The following is a 19706-nucleotide window of genomic DNA, read 5'->3' as shown; positions in this document are numbered from 1 at the left end:
TTTGGTTTAGTTTGAGTGGGTGGGGATGGGAGAGTTGCAAACCAGATGGTGATAGTTTGTGACTGCATCCTCTGACAGTGTCCGGAACTAGGGCTTGTGAGGTGTTGGTTGAATGAGAACTCTGTTGTTTAGAATCCAAAGGAACAGATGGTATGATTGAGCTCCTTTTATGTAAACTGAGAAGTCATCAAAATCATCACCTAGAAGTATGATCTCCCTAGCAGTAGTGGAACAATCCCAGATCTCCTTCAGGAACAGTTCTATGTCTGCCCCAGCCTACAGACAAAAGTTTTACCATCAACAGCTGGAGCTGAGTGATGGCCACTACTTTCAGATGGGCATGCATTCTCTATTTTGTCATAATATACCCTGTTGTCTTACACTGACCCACCTCTCTCATTCCTGGAGGCATTTGAGTAGGAAATCTCATCTATGGAATGTGGAAATAATCGTTTGGTTACTTAGATGTGATCAGCTGTCCTATGTGTATGCATAAAAATCTAAACAAAGTAGAACCTCTTGGTTTGATTGTCATAGCCAATAACCGTCTCTTCCAGCATTAAACACTGACATGAGGATCAATCACCAGAGAGCCATACCCGAAGTCAGCTTGTTCGTCATGTAAAATTTTGGCCTAGAAAACTCAGACCTGCAGTCTGTTAATAAGAAAATTAGTACAAAAACATCAATTCAGAACCCATTGCCTCTATAGTAATAATGCTCAGTAATGCTTCTAGGGGCGTAATGTCTGTTTTTACAGTAATGGAGATAATATGGTGCTTTGAAAGAAATATTCCCCTCAACATGCATTTATTGAGCACCCCTCATGTTCTGGGGGCCTTAGCAAGCTAATTTTGCTTAAGAGTGATGCAATCTTTTGCAGTTCTTTATAAGTATTTTTCCCTTTCCCTTATCCTGAAGTAGTATCTGTTTGGGGTACTCTAGTACTCACACTCCCACTGCCCCCCATAGAAAAGGGTTTTTTTCTCTTCGGATATTTGGAAGCCATGTTCCCTGTCTTTGGAATTACGTTGGTTTGCTCTTGACTTACGGAGAAATTTTCAGACATTTCCCATCTGTCATACAGTTGTCTCTCTTGGCTTATGATGTCTACCCACTCGTTCACCCCCAGTGAAATGAGACCAGGGGCAAGATATTGGCCATTTCCTACTGAGAGACTGAAGAGAACATGCAACAGAACTCTATCTATTTGGATTTTTTCTCCACTTTCACATTTCACATAAGTTCTTCATTTTAGTCTCCTTCACTAAAATTATATACCTATCACCATCTGCCAATCAGTGTAATTTGGCAGGCAGTAGAAGTTATTAACAGCCTCTTCTAGAAGACTCTTTTCCAGGAGTCCTGGGCTATATTGAAGAGGGATGAGAAGATTCCAGAACTTAGAAACATAAAATTTAATTGGGCAAACGCAAAACACATACAAAAATCACTAAGAAGATACTTTTATGCATCTCTGCATTGAGAAGTACAAATTACATACTAAATTATTTGTTCGTAATATTTTCTTTTCCATATCCACTTAAATTGTCCTCTTATAGAGGTAAGTGGTCGTCTCCACGCTGTTCTGAGATTCACATCTATCCGTGACAGGTGAAGAAGAAATTAGTCATTGCTCCTCAAAGACCACTGCCAACCTTTTTTCATGTACTTCTCTAAAGAGCTTCTGTAAGTTTCTCTCAACATCACACAGGGATTTCGTTATATTGTATGACTTTTTATCCTAAAGAGATGATTGTATTTTCTAGGCTGTGTTTCTTGGGACTCTCCGTCTCTCTAGATTCCACTCCCTTGTTCTTTGTACCTTAGCGAGTGAAACCAGCTGCCCAGTTCCTTCATCAGTCCCGACCCCTCCCGCTTAAGCTTCCGCATGCCCCATCATGGAAACGAGTTCATCTGGGGCAGTGTTACTCATAGCCAGAATCTTCCCTCTTTACTTCTTCAAATCTTGCACCAAGATTTGTGGCTTCACCCAGATAATAGATGTGGTTGATTAATGCAATTAGGTAATTAATAGTGATGGTTTATAAAAAATTTTTTCATCCGTTTGAGCAGATTCTCAGCATTTTGTTAGAGTACAGTGTTTTACCTCACTCCATAGCATGCAAGTTTGATTTATAAAAGCACTGCATTTTGTACACTTTGGAATTTATGGTCTAACTGCCCAGTTCCTTTTAGTCCCATCTCGGACTAGTATGTTGGCTAAAAGTATATAGAGGAATTCTGAGCTAGAGTAAGATGATTCTTTTTAACGTAACGTTAATTTTCTGAAAAAAAGAAACAGTATATTCAACCAGCACTAAGGAACAGGTTCAAATGTGCAGATCACTGTGCTGTATGTGCACACAGCTCATCTCACACTAGTTGTATGACTTTAGACAGATCACCTAATCTCTTTAAGTTTCATTTTCCTAATCAGAGGAATGGATATTAATACTTGTTCTGTCTTCTCAACTGGACTGTTATAAAGTCAAATGAGAAAGTCATTGTCCGTAAGTACAATACAAATGTAAATATATTCAAATTAAACTGCAATGAAAGTCTTTAAATATTTCAAATGCAAGATGACATATTAAGAAATGATGTTGGGACAGAGGAGCCCATGAGAGATGTGCTCTATCATAATCCAATTTTCTCCGCCTTATTAAACAGAGCACCTTAGCTCAGGAGAACCTTCTTTAGTTTGAGAGTATTTTTATTTTACCACCTTTATTGAGACATATTCCCTGCAATTCACCAATTTCAGTTGCACAATTCAATGGTTTTTAGTTTATTCACATTATCACGATTTTAGAATGCTTTGATCAATCTCCCCAAAACTCCTGAACTCAGTAACAGTCACTCCCCATTTCCCCCAAAAGCCCCCAGTCCTAGGCAGCCACTAATCTACTTTCCATTTCTATAGATGTGCTTATTATGGACATTTCATATAAATCAAATCATATAATATGTGGTCTTTTTTGGCTGATTTCTTTGACTTAGCATAATGTTTTCAAGGTTCATTGATGTTGTAGCGTATGTCAGAACTTCATTCCTTTTTATGGCCAAGAAATATGTCGTTGTATTTGTTGCTTATCCATACATCAGTTGATGGACATTTAGGTTGTTTCCATTTTTTGGCTCATGTAAATAATGCTACTATGAACATTTGTGTACAAGTTTTTATGTGAGTATCCATATCCCTTATCATATATATAATTTTAAGTATTTTCTCCTATTCTGTTAGTTATCTTTTTGTTGATGGTATTCTTAGAAACACAAAAGTGAATGAAATCCCATTTAATTATTTTTTCTTTCATTGCTTGTGCTTTTTGTGTCATGTCTAAGAAACCATTGCTTAATCCCAAGTCGCAAAGATTTACTCCTGTCTCCTTCTAAGAGCTCTATAGTTGTAGCTGTTAGATTTAGATCATAGCTCTCTGATCCATTTTGAGTTAATTTTTGCATATAGTGTGATACACAGTGGTTCATTCTTATTCTTTTGCATGTGGATGTTCATTGCCCCAGCACCATTTGTTAAGATGACTATTCTTTCCCTCAATGAATTGTCTTGGCAACCTTGTCAAAAATCAGTGAATGTGAGAGTTTATTTCTGAACTCTCAATCAGTTCCATTGAACTATCTCTGTCGTAATGCCGGTGCCACACTGTCCTGATTACTGTAGCCTTGTAGTATGTCTCGAAATCAGGAAGTGTGAGTCCTCCAACTTTCTTCTTCTTTTCAAGATTGTTTTGGCAACCCTGGGTCCCTTACATTTCCATATGAGTTTCAGAATTGTCTCGTCAATTTCTATGAAAAAGACAGCTAGGATTTTGATAGATGTTACATTGAATATGTAGATCAATTTGGTGAATCTTTTCATCTTAATGGTATTATCTTCCAATCCATGAACATGGAATGTCTTTCCATTTGTTTGAGACCTTCTTTAATGTCTTTGAACAATGTTTTGTAGTTTACAGAGTACAAGTTTTGTGCTTTATTAAATTTATTATTAAATATTTTACTCTTTTTGATGCTATTCTGAATGGGATTATTTTCTTCATTTTCAGATTGTCCATTGCTAGTGTATAGATAAACAATTTATTTGACTTTTAATTGTACCCTGAAATTTTGTTCAATTTGTTGATTAGTTCTGAGTTTTTTAGTAGATTCTTTAGAATTTTTTATATATAAGATCATGTCATCTGCAACTAGAGATAGTTGTACGTCTTCCTTTTCAATCTGGGTATTTTTTTTTTCTTGCGTTAATTGCCTTGACTGTGACCTCTAGTACAATGTTGAGTTAAAGTGGGGAGAGTGGACATCATTGTCTTGTTTCCGATCTTAGGGCAAAAACAGTCAGTCTTTCACTATTAAGTATGATATTAGGTGTGAGTTTTTCGTAGATGCTGTTTACCAAGTTAAGGAGGTTCCCTTCTTTTCCTAGTTTATTGAACTTTTTTGTCAGAATCCTAGTGGTGTCTATTGCGATGATCAGGTGGTTTTTGTCCTCTTTTCTGTTGACGTGCCGTATTACGTTAGTTGATTTTTGGATGTTAAACCAACCTTGCATTCTTGGAATAAATCCCACTTGATCATGGTTTATAATCTTTTTGATATGTTGCTAGATTCAGTCTGCTGGTATTTTTTTCCTCAAAATTTTTGTGTCTATGTTCATAAGTGATATTGATCCATAGTTTTCTTTATCTTATAATATCTTTATCTGGTGGGAGTTCTTTTAAGTCAACCAAAATTAAGGATAAGGAATGAATTTAGGGGAGAGTGTTTCAGGGTAGAGAAAAATTTCAGAATCATTGGTATCATGATATGAATTCTAAATGCAGGGCTCTTGAGTCTTTAGCAAAGCATAACTTGAAACACGATGGAAAGATCACAGGGTTTTAGTTGAAGAGTTACTGTTTTTGTTTCTGTTTCTGTCATATACTAAACGTGTGACTGAGCAAATTACCTAGGATTTCGTCACTTCTAAACTCAGGATAATATCTACATCAGACCTTTGTTATTGGGATTATGTGAAGTAATGCATGTAGAAAGTGTTTTGTTAAAGGCCAAGCACTGTTAAAATTACAGATTATTAAAACAGATAGAGAGAAAAAAGAATTTAGGAGAGAACATGGGAGGAACAAAAGAACATCACCTCCAAAAAGGCCTAAATACCTTTTTTGAGGCAGAACGAAACCTAATGTGGAGACAGGATCATTTATTTGAGGTAGCAAATGACTTAACAAAACAAATATGTCTCTTTAAAGCACATATCAGATAGATGAGTTTCATGGTCAAGTCGTTATCTTTATTTGGGGTAGGGGGAAGTGAGTGTAGATTTTGCCAAGGAAAATATCAATTCTTTGGAGTAAAGAGGATAACAATGTGTTTTGTTTATTTTATTTTACTTCACTTTACATTGCTTTATTGCTTTGGTTACAGAAAATTATATTGACTTTAGTAAATTTCCATTAAATTATAACCTCATGCTATCAGACAATTTTCTAGAGGCTGTTTGAAAAACATAGAAGGACACGACTCAAAAATGACTTTGAGGGCTGGCTCAGTGGCATAGTGGTTAAGTTCACACACTCCGTTTTGGTGGCCCAGGATTCACAAGTTTGGGTCCCAGGTGTGGACCTACACACTGCTCAAGCCATGGTGTGGTGGCGTCCCACATACAAAATAGAGGAAAATTGGCATGGACGTTAGCTTAGGAACAATCTTCCTCAAGCAAAAAGAGGAAGACTGGCAAGAGATGTTAGCTCAGGGTTAATCTTCCTCACCAAAAAAAAGACTGAATGTACCTTTTTTGTTTGAACTCCTTTCAGAAACAAAGCCAGCCTGTGTATTCAACAATGTGGAATATAATGATGGGGATATGTTTCGAATGGACAACTGTCGATTTTGTCGATGCCAAGGGGGTGTTTCCATCTGCTTCACTGCCCAGTGCGGTGAGCTGAACTGCGAGAGGTACTATGTGCCTGAAGGGGAGTGCTGCCCAGTGTGCGAAGGTAGGAAAAGTGGCTAATTAAAGATTAATAAGAATATAAATGGTTCAGAGTTTTAACATCAAAATTGACCTAATTCAGTTTCATCCAAAAATGAGGGAATATTTAAGACATTCCCTTTTTATGACATTGTGGTCTATCTTTTAGGACTTTGATAATGCCAGGTAGACTGTGTGAAAATACTTCTCTGAGGGAGGTTACACCCTAGGTATAGACAATGGGTCACCTGTTTCCATGGGCCAACATGAGATTCCCCGGAAGTGCTTTCTATTCCTCCCCTACAATTCTAGCAGTTCCTCAGCAAGTCCTGGGGACATTCTTGTCACCCTGACATTAGAATTCACCCCCTGCTCTCCTAGGGTTGCTCAGCTAGGACGGGACAGCCCTAGTCACTGACAGTCTCCGTCATTTGGCTCAGGGAGGAACTAACCCTGCCTCCTTTCTGATACCCATGCCACTCCAGGTGGGGTCGGACCCTGTGGCAACCCCTCCTTTTAAAATGTGTGGCGGTGAGAGTGGGGTCGTGGTGTGGCATGGTGGTGACACTGACTCAGGGCCCAGCCAAGTGTCAGGTGGCTGTGGGCAGATCCTTCCTCTATCCCCCTCATCATTGAAGAAGTAATAGTCCCATGTTCCTCCTACAGGCCCTCCCTTCCCATCTCTGATATTCTTAAATAATAAATATTTCAGAATGATAACTCTGAATATAATTCACTACAACCCACACATTTTAAGGATTAGGAAACTGAAGTTCAGAAAAGTAGAGTCCCTTGTCTGAGTCTCCAGTGAGACCATGAGCAATACCCCCACGCCTTACTGTGCCTCTGGTCTGACCATCCTGCTGTGTTTCCCCAGAATTCAGGTCGTGTGAGCCTTCTTGTCCTGACTGGGCCACAGACCTTCAGTCTGGAGTCAGACATGCCAGCCTTGTGCCTGAGGTTCACCCTGCCCTCATCTCCACACGTGAAATGGGAGGACAGAACGTCGGCCATGATCCATACCGCTTTGTTTTCTAAGACCCTTTTCTTTTCAATGTTTGAGCTAAATTTACCATATAATACTGAAGATCTGAAGATACATAAAGTATGCAGACTGCATTGCTAACATTGAACAGTTGTTCATAACAATGAAGTCCTTTGCCATTAGAAATTATTTAGCCAACACAGGAGAAAGGTGGTTCACTTTTTAGGTGTCATTGGAGATTTAAAAAAAAATCACATCAAACTTTTACCCTTCTCAATTGATTTATTCCCTAGCTACCCCCAGTTTGTAATAGTATCTGAAACTATGTAACAGTTGGTGGTATAAAAACACAGATAGAACCTCTATGTAATAATCATAATGAGTTGTTTGGGCACAGATCCGGTTATGTCTCACTTCCTGGAATTCAGATCTAGGCTCAAAGTAGAAATGAAGTATGCAGTGCAGTAGTTTTTATAAAGAAATTTATAAAGTCTTATCTCACTCGGGTCTCTTGGCTGCTTCCATCTCTGGCAGACTGCCTTTCTAAAGCTGTGACTGCATGACTTTAAATTTTGGCCTTCTAACTTCTTATAACACCTATTACCTCTTTAGAATAAAGAGGACGAAACTCAGTACTGCCTGGACTTTGTGCCCAGCACAGCAGCACTTGTTTCTTGAGGCCAGGTTTTATGTGTTTCTGAAAAAGAAAATCGAGTGATGTATCTAACTGCTGTCATTATAAGGATATTTGGGGATTTTGTATGCAGTATTTATGTCTTTGTCGATAATCTCAGAAAACGCTTTTTTTTTTTTTTACAGTAGCCTTAGCTACTTAGGTTCCCCAACCTCAGCTGCTGCTCGGCTGCCCAGCTTGTGGGGGGAAAAATGGCATAGGTTCACAGGCTTCCCTCTGGGGCACAAGCAGAGGCTCATAGTATGTCTGAACCAGGCTGTATGTGGTTTAGACAAGGAATGTCAGCCTTGTGGTGAATAAGGCCACAGTAGGAGCCTGCCATCCTCCTCACTGTGATCCCCGTGGAGTTCCAGGCACCATGAGAGAGGGAGGCTGCAGTTAGTCCTGGAAGTTACAGATTACCCTAACTAGATGGGAGCGTTGTGCTTTCCACTGTTCAGGTGGTGAAATTGAGGTGTGATAAACATTTAAATCGACAACTCAGAAGACATGGTCAGACCTAAAATGGATCTGTATTTTCTAATTACCAACCCACAGCTCTATCCACAAAGTTTTGCTACTTTATGAAGTGTTAACACCTGCACATTGGCTTTTATGCCACAGACCCCCTGCCCTGTCTGCAGTGTCAGGATGGGTGGACATAAATTCAGTATGACAGCTGCTTTTGCATGTCTCCCTAGAGATACCTCATGCAAGCCTGAGCTTCTGCTGATCACAGCTGGAAAAGAACGGCTGATGACTAGAACCTGGGAAAAAAATGTCTCTAGGTGCAGGTAGAGAGAAGATTTAGAATGCCCTCAGTCTGACTCTGCACTCATGTTTTCGTTTAGATCCAGTGTATCCTTTTAATAATCCTGCGGGCTGCTATGCCAATGGTCAGATCCGCGCCCATGGGGACCGGTGGCGGGAAGACGACTGCACGTTCTGCCAGTGCATCAACGGAGAGCCCCACTGCGTTGCAACAGCCTGCGGACAGAGCTGCATGAACCCTGTGAAAGTGCCTGGGGAGTGTTGCCCCGTGTGTGAAGGTAAACCTTAGAGATTCTCATGAGTCCCTGGCGAATGTCTCGTATTGGATAAGCTTCTACTAGTGTGTTCTTGTTTGTTTTTTATTTCCTCAGGCATAATGTCTGCTTCATGCTGTTTCCTGTTGCAGATGAATTTATTATACAGCCTAAACTATTCATTTGGGGCTAATGTTGCAAATTTACAATAAGAATGGTGTGGTCTTTATTTTGCCACTGCAAATATGCTTATCCGAATACTTTACAATATCCAAATATGTATTTTTTAATTCAGTTCACTTCAAGCCTAATTAACATCCAAAGGTCAACGCAATGCATAAAATTGGAAATAAGACCCATGACTCAAGCGTAGCATGTTCAACTTGTAATGCTTCCATAAGCCCAAGAGTCCTGACAGCTAGAAGAAAAACCTGGAACTGTCAAAGGCAGTTTGCATTGCTCCTCACTCCTAGCATCCATTCTCCTTCTAATATCGCCATGGCTGTGGCTTGGCAATTCCTCTCAGGCGTTTGCTCATGTCTTGGTTACCTACATTCACTATGTCTCTTCCTATTTAACAGAGAGGAAACTGAGGCATCCTGGACTAGTCTTTCTGTCTCAACCCCTATTCTGGTCCATTTCTCTCATCCTGGGGAGATTCTTTGCACACTTACCCAAGTTGGTCTTAATCCTCTGTCCATGTCTGTTAGTACAGATAAGAGATTGAATATTTATACTGACAGATCCAATAGAGAGTATCCATCGTCAAGAAGCATATTTGCATAGTAAAATGAACTGAAGTGGGTCAAAAATTAATCCATGTTGAAGATGGATCCTTCTAGAATTAAAACAGCTGTTAAGAAACTGACAGGTCTTTTCAGAAATTCGGTTAAGTTGACTAAGTCCTATATCAAGAAGTCTTTTGCTTCTACCTAAATTTTAATAAACTCAGACTTCAGAGTTCGCATGACCAGCTTCATTAACCTCTGAGGGGTTAGAATTATTAAAGACCTTAAAAATCATATAAAAATTTAAGCTGGAGGACCCTGGTTCTATTGACATCACCAATTCCCTCACCATTACTCGACTCAGAGCGCAGCTGCCACACTCCAAAACTTTATAGCTTCCAGATGACCAATTTGGTGGAAATCTCCCACCCCCTCACACATGCGTACACTCCTCCCATCCCCTAAAGGCAGTGTTTCAGCCCTAAAAAAAGGAGTGTGCGGGAGTATGTATGATGGTGTACAGTCGGCTTTATGAGAGAGGGTGCCTTGCTGAAGCAGATAGAGGTGGGGATATCTCTCTCTAAGAATTAGGGACCATCTGTTGTCAACTGGAAGTATTTGTGCATGATAATGTAAGAAAAAAGCATAAATAAGTAATCCAGTAAACACTTTAACTTCATGAGTCTTGAATCAGAAAGTTAAAAGACTGAAAAAACTTGTGAAAAAGTCGAGCCTTTCCCCTGAAAGTAAATGAAGGAAAGGAAAGTCCTTTTGCACTTACCTTTTTGCATTCGTTAGCATATCCTTCATGGCAAGTAAAAAAGGGAAGCAGTTGGTGAATAGAAATATGGATATATTTATGGAACTGACTGAGTTATTCGTAAGTCATGTAGATGTTTGGATAGGCAGTGAATGTTAGTTTGATCTCATGGAGTTTGGTCTCTGTAACATCTGCCTAGAGTTGTAATCTAATCGTCCACTGTTTGAGAAAAGAGTTTGGTCAGCCATTAACTCCAAAAAAATTTATTAAGAACCTTCTGTAATCCAAATACAGCATTGGACACAAAGATAAATAAGGGACAACTCCTAGTTAATGTCAAAGAAATATTTAGGCTTTTTAAATTAAACCAGAAGAAAAGCAGTGTTCGTATTCAGATACTGTGGAGTGAGTGCTTTATAGTCATTCTTGTTTCCTTCAGTCCTCACAGCACTGTGCTGAAGGCCTTATTGTCCCATTTTAGAGATGAAGAGATTTAGGTTTAGAGAGATTTAGATAATTTCCTCCAAGGTCCATTGCCATTATGTAGCTGAGCTGAGATAAACTGAAGTCTGTCGGATGCAGCTATATTTCTGTCTGCCTCCCCTGCTCCCACATGTCACCTCAGTTTACTCGTGCCCCTATTTCTAGTTCTTTTATTAATCTCCCCCTCATTTCCAGCTTTTGGCCTGTGTTGAGCAGAGACAGGCTTGGGGTGATGGGAGGAAGTCATTTCCAGGTGGTTTTGATGTGATCTCCCACCTGCCCTCTCACCCTAATTTGAGGACCTCAGGGCAAGGATGGCTTTGAGACATCCTGGCTCTCTTCTCAAGCCTCAGGTCCAGAAGCCGCCTCTACCTCGCCAGCACTCAGCGTCTTTATTTCAAGCTGTGAAGTTCTGCTGGTGTCTCAGTTCCCTTCTGTGTCTTGCAGGCTCTAGCACGTAACTCTCTGCATGGAGCCTTTCAGAAGATTCCATCGTCTAGCTCGCAGAGAACTAATTTATCTTGTGTGTTTTGTTTTTGTTTTTAACTTAGTTAAGTAGTGAGTTTCATACAAGATTATGTTTGCTCTCCAGTAACTTTAATTTTAAGATGTAATAGGACGACAGATTCTTTTGGTATGAGATCAAAAACAGGGCACAGCTTAAGATAATGATACTAGTTAGTAGTAGTAATAAAAAACTTACAGAATAATACAGGGCAAGTGAATCTTTTTGCTTAGTTTATAGGATCCAAGAAAGTCTGTGGAACTATTTGAAAATGTTTTTCTCAGCAGTTATCCAATATCCTTTAAATACTTTCAAGTGATTTCAGAATAGCAAAAGGATGAGATGAAATAAGAAAAAAGCAAGGTGTTAATGTGTAATAAATAAACCATCAGCCAGAATTATTTAGAGAAAAACAGAAACACTGGTATTTATGCAGTTTACACACACAATAAATTCCTCTGGGCACAATTGCATAACAAATGTTGGCGCTCACCCTATTAGCTACAGTCCCAAGGTACATAGTCAGAGCCTGAAATTAGGTGAAAGGACCCCACACAGGGATTGTGGTTTTAGATTCTTTCTAAATAAATTACTGCCTCCCCAAATATGGTGCGTTAGGACCTGCCGGGAAGAAGAATCTTGCTGTGACTGTTGTTGTTAAAGATACATACCTTCCAAGTGACAACATAATGTGCTTGCTTACTCCTGGAGGACTGGGGACACGAACCTGGGGGCTCTTAAAGACTAGGCTGTTACTTGACAACTAACTCGATTCACAAGTACCTAAGTGCTTTTTAAATTGGCACTTAAGTACTCTCATGATTAAGTCTTACCAAGTTATTGTCAACACCCAATTCAGGTATATAGATAAGCCATCCCTGTCTGTAAGTCTGTAACTAATTGTATTCTTATGTTTTGTTCTGCTGGGTTTTTTATGTCTGCTCTTGTTTATCAATCTCATTATTTTTATTTTCTGGCGCTTGTAGGGAGCTAGATGGAAAAGCATGAAATTGTATATAAAGTGTGCAGTTTAAGTGATGCTTGGAAGATATGTCCTTATCTGCTTAAAAACTAAAAAAAAAAGAAAAAAGGAGAGGGAGAGTGGGGGGCAGGAGAGTTAGGTCTTTGTCGCATCTAGCACCGTTCGCGTCATCTTATCTGTAGCCCTTAATAACAGTAGCTAACATTTCTTGCACGTTTACTATGAGCCAGGCTTAAGTGCTTTCAAAGTGTCAGCTCATTTGATCCTCACAACTTCCCTCTTGTGCAGGTACTCTCATCCCAGTTTACTGTCACAGAACCCAACGTGCAGAGGTCATGTAACTTGCCCAAAGTCATACAGCTTGAAAGTGGCAGAGCAGTGTGGCCCAAGAGCCTAGGTTCTGGACCCTGCGGGAATACTGCCTCTGCGACAAGCAGTGCACTGCACTCCCTCTTGCCAGTAACCTGAAAGGGGCTGCATTCCCCATGAGCGAGGAGCTTACCCTATTCTTTTGAATCCCCAAAACAGCACCTGACGTGTAAGTAGGTGCTCAAATACTATTAATGAACAAATGATGAGTGAGTGAGTGAGTTAGGGAGGGAGGGAAAGACTGGAGTGGGAAATCACAACCAGACTCCTCTTGCAGACCTCCTCCTTAGCTGAGTGAGGCAGTAGACCCTGCTGTGGGATTCCCTTAACCACAGCCTCAAATGCTGACCCCTTACGATGTACATCCAAAAGCTATATAATGTTATAATCCAGTGTTACTGCAATTAAAAAAAATGCTGATCCCTGATCAGTTGAAGAAAGGCTAATGTTAGAATGCTTATATTTGAGAATACACTTTGAGAGCAGAAAGCAGAGTGTTACATGAAGTGTGTTTGGCACATGGTAGGCCCAAATGTCTACAGGCGAGTTGGACCAATTAGCTTCAGGTTGACTGCTTGCCCTCCTGGTGAGCACATAGCTCTCGCTCCCTCCCGGGGGCAGCCATGGGGGCCTTTCAAGACTGGTTTGTAAGCTGTGGTCTCCCCCGGACTAGCCAGGGCTCACTCTCACATTTAATGTACTGCTTTTAAGTCGTGCCTTGCAACATGCAGGTGCCACTGCATTGTTATTTCAGCTAGCTTTTTTTTTTAACATCACAATTAAGTATTGAGAATAATTTGCTAATATTTTTTCCAGTAACCTCAGGCATAAATGCCACCTAAGTTGATTCTTAATGTCAGAGGGACCCTAAGGGCAGAGTGCCATTTTCCATTAAGAAATCTGTTTGTTTTATAATTAAAGTAAGATAAGGTGTTGAGGAGGGAAATTTTGGCTGCAGGATGTATATGACATGCCCATGATGACTCAATAAGAAAAATACAAGAGATGTGGACAGGTGTGAGGCCAGCTTGGCTCCAACACCTGATGCAAGAGTTAAGAATTTCATCATCACTTAGAAGTCTTGATGTCAGGCCTGATCCGCTGTCCCGTCTTGGGCTGTGTCTGGACCCTGCCCAGGTGGCCACTGTGACCTGAGTGTTCTTCAGGCCCAGTGTGTGCAGAGTCTCCTGCTGGGAGGAGTTGATGGTTTTGATGACCATGGGGATTTCCAAGCCAACACCTAGCATATCACTTTTCAAGAACTAGGAACAACATAGGTAATATTTTACAAGGTAACATTCAATATATGGTTTGAGTTGTCAGTAAATAAATTCCCCACTTGTGTTTGGACAAATGGGTAGTTCTGTTCCAATACTTCTGTTTCTCTGAAACAAAGGCGAAACCCGTTTCCCATCTCAGTCAGTAAATCAAAAGTTATTTGTAGATTGTCCAAGCTGGGTAATAGGTATATGAGGGTCCATCATATTATTCTCTCTACTTCAGTATTATTGAAATGTTTTCCATAGTAAAAACCTAAAATGAGTGTTATTTGCAGTTATTATCTGAAACTGAGCTGAGTTTCAGATAGGCCTAATAGTTCTGCTAACCTGGACTTAACCAACTCTTGAAGTAGAGGAATAAGAGAGTCCCTGTGCGTGGATTCTTTCTCATTCTCTGGATTTAGGATGGAATGCAACTAAACCAGACAATCAACTATCTTTCTTCCTGCCACCTGGCTCTCTTGGATTCCTTACTTGGGGAATCCTGGTCCCACTTGGGACAGTGTTGAAGAGAGGGCATTGTATATTGACCTGCATGGATTTAGGTAGCCACTTCAACATCAGCTCACCCAATAGACTGCATGCTGTGCTCCTCTAAAGGGCTGGAGGTCTGTGAGCTGTCAAACTGTCCCCCTCCTCATCAATCCTAATTTTATAGGAGCGCTATATTCTTTCATATTGATGCTAATGATATAGTTTGAATCAAGCTGCCCTTCAAATGAGATTTCTACTGAGCTGCCAGAAAAGTCTGTACCAGGCACATATCTGGGTGGGAATTCTTTGAAACAACAAAAAATGTTTCCAGCCCTGCCCATAATACTTCCTCACCGAACAGTATCTCAAATGATTAAGCTACTGCTTCTGTGGCAAGGAATCAAACATAGTTTGGCTGACCTGAGAGGCAGCAAAGTCAAAGATGGCACAGGGTTACATGATATTAACATTCTGGCACATAACAAGGATCAAAACCCAGTTTATGGGTGGTATTGCTTCAGTGCCACATAGTGTGCTATTATTAGTAGGCTGAGAATAATAAAATATTCGTAATATCTCAAAGACTGTTAGGCATTTGGTTTCATCCTTTAACTCTTAAGTGTCCTGGAAACTAGTTCCATAAATGGAAATTAAAATATAGCACAGTCTGTTTTTTTGCTTGTCCAAATAAGGTCATATGTTGGGTAATAAATGTATAGCAGATGACCACATGTTAACCTAAGTCTTTAACCTAACCATCAGAAATTTCTCCTGGATGAATTTCATAGTATTTTGATTTTCTCTGGTCATTTAAAATATCTTTAGGTATTTCAAATAACATTAGAATGTTATTGTTCAGAGCTGCTTCTGAAACACATGATTAGGAAAACCTCAGCCTCTGACTTTTCAGCGTTCAGCAGCCCCGGCTGTTAAGTGTTTCCCTGGTGAAGTGGCCTGCAAGGGGGCAGGTTCCTCTTTATTTCCCCTGCTGTCCACTTCCCATACCTAAAAGGGCATTATTGCTGGGAGTCTCATAATTTTCCTCCTAAGATAATAATTGAATCTAATAGTTCAGACTTGGGCCTGCTCACTTTCATCTAATCAACAGAGGCAGGAAAACATAGTCTGGAATGCTAACTATGTGAATGAAAAATATTTAGTCATTCTTGAAATGATAGGAATGTTTTTCCAACAAGCTTAAATAAACACAATCTCTACTGAGACTGTGTTAAACTTTTTTTGGATAAGAGACAACTCTTAGGCAACCAAACAGAAGTTAATGAAGGTTATTAAGAGACATGCCCTTCAGAAAAGGTTTGCAGACTTTAAAAAGAAAGATTCCATCTTCTTTATGGGACAGCCTTGGACCAGAAGTAGCAGAATTGGTTTCCTTTTAGATTTTGTCAACCTTATAGAATTTAACGTTTTAACTAGTAATCACATTGTCTAGCTTTCAAGAGATGTCCTCCTTTACCTAACCATGGCTGTGTTAGACCATCTTATCTTAAAATCCTCATCTTCATCTCCTTCCACTGTTTGCCTCAGTTCTAAGCAATGGATTGGTCTCAACTCACCTGTATTTTAAGCACCTGACAGCACTTTTCATATGGAGCTTATTTCTCACCAATACAAGATCCAACTATAAAGAAATGAAATTATTTTTAAACATACGAAGATTTACATATTCAAGTGAAGTGTTCTGCCTTTCAAAATAGCTGTATGGGAAAACTGTACAGTTATTGCAGAAATACAGTCATTCAAAATTTTTTTGCTACTTCTCTGTTGGCTAACGTTAGAGCTTGCCGTACATCCTTTTGAATATCCTTAGGTTTGTAAACCCTGACTTGAAAGGTTTATCAGACTCTAGGAAATAGTCAGAGTCATTCACGTCTAAGTCTGGTGAAAAAGGTGAATGATGTAGCTGGGTAAAACTGTTCAGAGAAAGCAAAAAGTGACGGTAAAATAAAGGCACTTTGTCTTCCATGACATTGTAATTTGCTCTGAAAGCAACTCTGAAAAGAAGTTTCAGATAGAATTTTAGCATGAACAGCATTTTAGCACAAGCACGTCGCCTCTGAAAGTGAGTGCTTTTAGCAATAACACTTATTTGTAAGTATAACTCCTGGTGTGTTTATTTAAAAAAGAAATCAATTCACTTACTACGTAGTATTTTTATGACTTCTAGGGGCTAGAGGCATGTATTTAAATGGTCATCTATTATATTACAACATTTTTGTGAAGTGGCAGGTGCTCCATTTAAACATATTTTCAAGTGAATAGACTAAAACAATTTTTCTATAGAAATAACTTTTAAAAGAGGTGGTGATTCCAATATAATTTATTTTTAATATTTTAGTTCTGTAACTCCACTTCTGATTGTACCATTTTAAACCGTTTTATTGTGTAGTCTTAAGTTGATCCTATAAGAACAAAATGATTTCACATTGTTTAATACGTGTGGGTTAGCATTAGAGACAGTGAGTAACCCAGTGAATTGTTTTTAAAGGCCCTATTGGAAGTATTTTCTGTGCTATGTCTATCTGAGTGTTAAAGATAAAATGTCACACAAGTATATAAAATGTCTGCCACGATATTATTGTCAAATAACAGGACAGACTGAAGAAGTGAAAATGTCTGCTAAAGGTCATCACTTGCCCATTCATGGATCTCCCATCACAAGTGGCTGCTGAGGTAGCAGGGAGCTGGACCATACCCACATCCCAGCCTCTCACTTTGAGATTCCCAGATGCTCACTGTGTCCATCAGCATGCAGATTGGGAAATCTGTTGCCAGGGGACTCAGCAGTGCCAGATCTTGGTCTAGGGATCGTATCATCAGTGTCATCTGATTTTGATATGACATGAGCAAAAATGAACATTTAGTACTTTTTTGAAATTTGTCGGAAACTCAAAGAGAGAGTGATGTATTCCATCTTACAAGTTTTTGAGTTTAACTATTGGGAATTCAACCACATTTTTACTTAACCATTTATATCTATAGGATACCTATTTACACATCAAGTGAATTGCTTTCACGTCTGAGAAGGTAGCTGGATTTATCATATTTGTTTGAAACTGAGCCCAATTCAGGCATCTGGACCATCGGAGACCACGGAATTTAATGCCAGCCACCAATCGAAAATAAGGTTCAGTTCCAGCCTCCAGCTCTTGTTTTGCAGCACCATCATGAAACAGAACTAAGAATCCCCAAGAAAATTCTAAGGCCAACAAGTAGTTGGTCCTTGGGGACCCGTGAGTCATATAGTGCTCTAGGTTTGATTTTTCGCTTTGACTGCTGGAGCACACTGAGAGTTGAGTCTGGAAGCCACTTTCCCAACCAGGCAGGACCTCACAGATGCACTGTGTGTGCTGACCTCATCCATGACTGCAGGGTGATCTTTTCTACTTAAAATTTACCTTGGTCCTCGTGTCCTCTCTTTAAAAAAGTATACATACATGATATAATTTGGGGCTGCCTTGAATCTGCTTTGGAATCAAGCAAGGTATTTGTAATGCGTGTTTATGTTTTGAGGCCTACCGGCTGCCTAGGCCTGTGTCTTGCACTGTGGTCTTGAGACCCTTAGTGTGGGCATCAGTTGGAAGCCAAAGGATGGTGTTCTTTTTCACCTTAATTGGAAAGCTATTGCCCTGCACATCAGCTCACTTTTTAAAACAATCAGGGAGTCTCTGTTTTATTAGTGAAGCTAAAAACTGTTCAGAGATAATAAGCTGTCAGTTTGGGATGGCTTCAGGCCTTGCATATTGAGAGGAATCAGCAAGCTCATATCTTTTCAAGACTGTGAATCTCTCATTCTTTCTGGGAACCAAGTTTTAAAAAGATTACATGGAGATTTTAGGCCAGATGAATTCAACAGGCATGCTCCACAGTCCTGTGACAGACATACTGAGAACGTTATTATTTAAGTGATACACCCCCAGTATTATGGTTAAGAAAGCACTGGTTGAACTATCTCTTATTGTTGACCTAAGTTTCAGGTTAATGACCTACAGGAACTAGGGTTTGCTAATCAAAGACAGCCTTTGGAGATGGATCTTCTGTATTCTCTTTCAACTTGAGAATGAGAGAACTACTGGAAAAGCTACCAGAATAGAGTAAATTATACTGTGATGAGTTTGCCCTCATCCCTAAAGGTCCCGCAAGGCCTCCATCATGGGAGAGGAAGAACGGGGTCAGCCAGGCACACAGAATCATTGTTTCAACTCACATCGGATAAGCTGATTATGAAGAGATTTCTGTTCTCTTCGAGACACCACGACACAGTCAAAATGCAAAACAATGATATCAGACTGCTACTCAGCAAATGTAAAAGGCGCCAGTGGCTGGTCACTAACACGCTCCAAAGCTTACCAGACCATATGAAAGGATGTCATGGACCCACCCACATCTCAGATGCCTTTCATGTTATCAGTGGAGATAGAAAATGATGCTTAAGTTACAATGGACAGGATTCAGAATGCCAAGCCAGTTGTCATACCATTTATCAGCTGAACATTTAAGGCCTGCAAAAGGGCTCATAATTAGCTGTCATCTGAGACAAGTTCTAGCTGTGAGTGGGCGGGATAGTCATTACAACAATAATTATAGCAACCTGTAATATTCATGTAACCGTTGGAGTTTGTAGAACAGTCCCCTCTTTACAATCTTATTTGAGCCTTAGAGTGATACTGTGAGGTAGGAATAATGGGTATTACTGTTTTATAGAAACCCAGAGAGGTTCAACATCACCTGTAAGATATTGAAAGAACAGGGACTCAAGCTAAGTCTTCTGCCCCCAAGTCCGTGTCCTTGGCATTGCTTCTCTTTAGACTCCCCATCGTGAGAAAGGAGAGGGTGAGGAAAGTAAGAGGTGAATATGAAAGTGGCTCAGATTCAAAAGCCATTCTTGCTCCTGGCTCTGTTCTCATTGCTAAGACCCAGTTACTATTATTCTGACATTTATGTAGCCTAGCCTTCGATCCAGGTTCTTTCCCTGAGCCTCTGCCTGGAATTTAGACCTTGCTGTTTGACCTCCAGGAAAGCCTGCTTCCCCCAGCTGGGGATACAGTTCTACCCGAGAACACCGAGCTGCTCTCCCCAGCTGTCTCTCTCCTCACGCTTGTCATCTGCCCAGCCAGACTCCAGGCCCTGGGCCCTGGCTAGTGGTACTCAAATCTCCACTGAGTAAAATGAATGGGCTACTCAGCCCCCGTCAGTGCTCCAGGCAATGAGATACCATCACCGACACTTGCACACTCTGGTCCAGACTCTTGCCTTTTTTCTCTCTGATTCTTGCCAGTCTTTGCTTCATTATGAGGTAAAATTGCTGCGAAAGTGCCCGTCATTCATCCAGTACAAGGTGAGTTGATGACCTGAGTAAGTGCCCAGCTATTTTCAGGACTATTGTGATAATACCTTATTCATTTGGTACCATCAAGGAATGAGGTAGTCAA

General features: G+C 40.1%; 1 protein-coding gene across 1 annotated transcript in view; it reads left to right on the top strand.

The window, feature by feature from the left end:
- The window catches only part of CRIM1 (cysteine rich transmembrane BMP regulator 1), a 188354-nt gene that overhangs the window by 110397 nt on the left and 58251 nt on the right, over window positions 1–19706 (top strand). Inside the window, exons 6-7 of the mRNA XM_046662888.1 lie at window positions 5835–6017; window positions 8502–8699. Coding sequence (XP_046518844.1) covers window positions 5835–6017; window positions 8502–8699 — 381 coding nt within the window. The remainder of the gene's footprint in view (window positions 1–5834; window positions 6018–8501; window positions 8700–19706) is intronic.

The sequence above is a fragment of the Equus quagga genome, chromosome 5 (genome assembly GCF_021613505.1).
Source record: "Equus quagga isolate Etosha38 chromosome 5, UCLA_HA_Equagga_1.0, whole genome shotgun sequence".
NCBI classification, from domain to species: Eukaryota; Metazoa; Chordata; class Mammalia; order Perissodactyla; family Equidae; genus Equus; species Equus quagga.
This window is presented reverse-complemented; position numbering and strand designations above follow the sequence as displayed.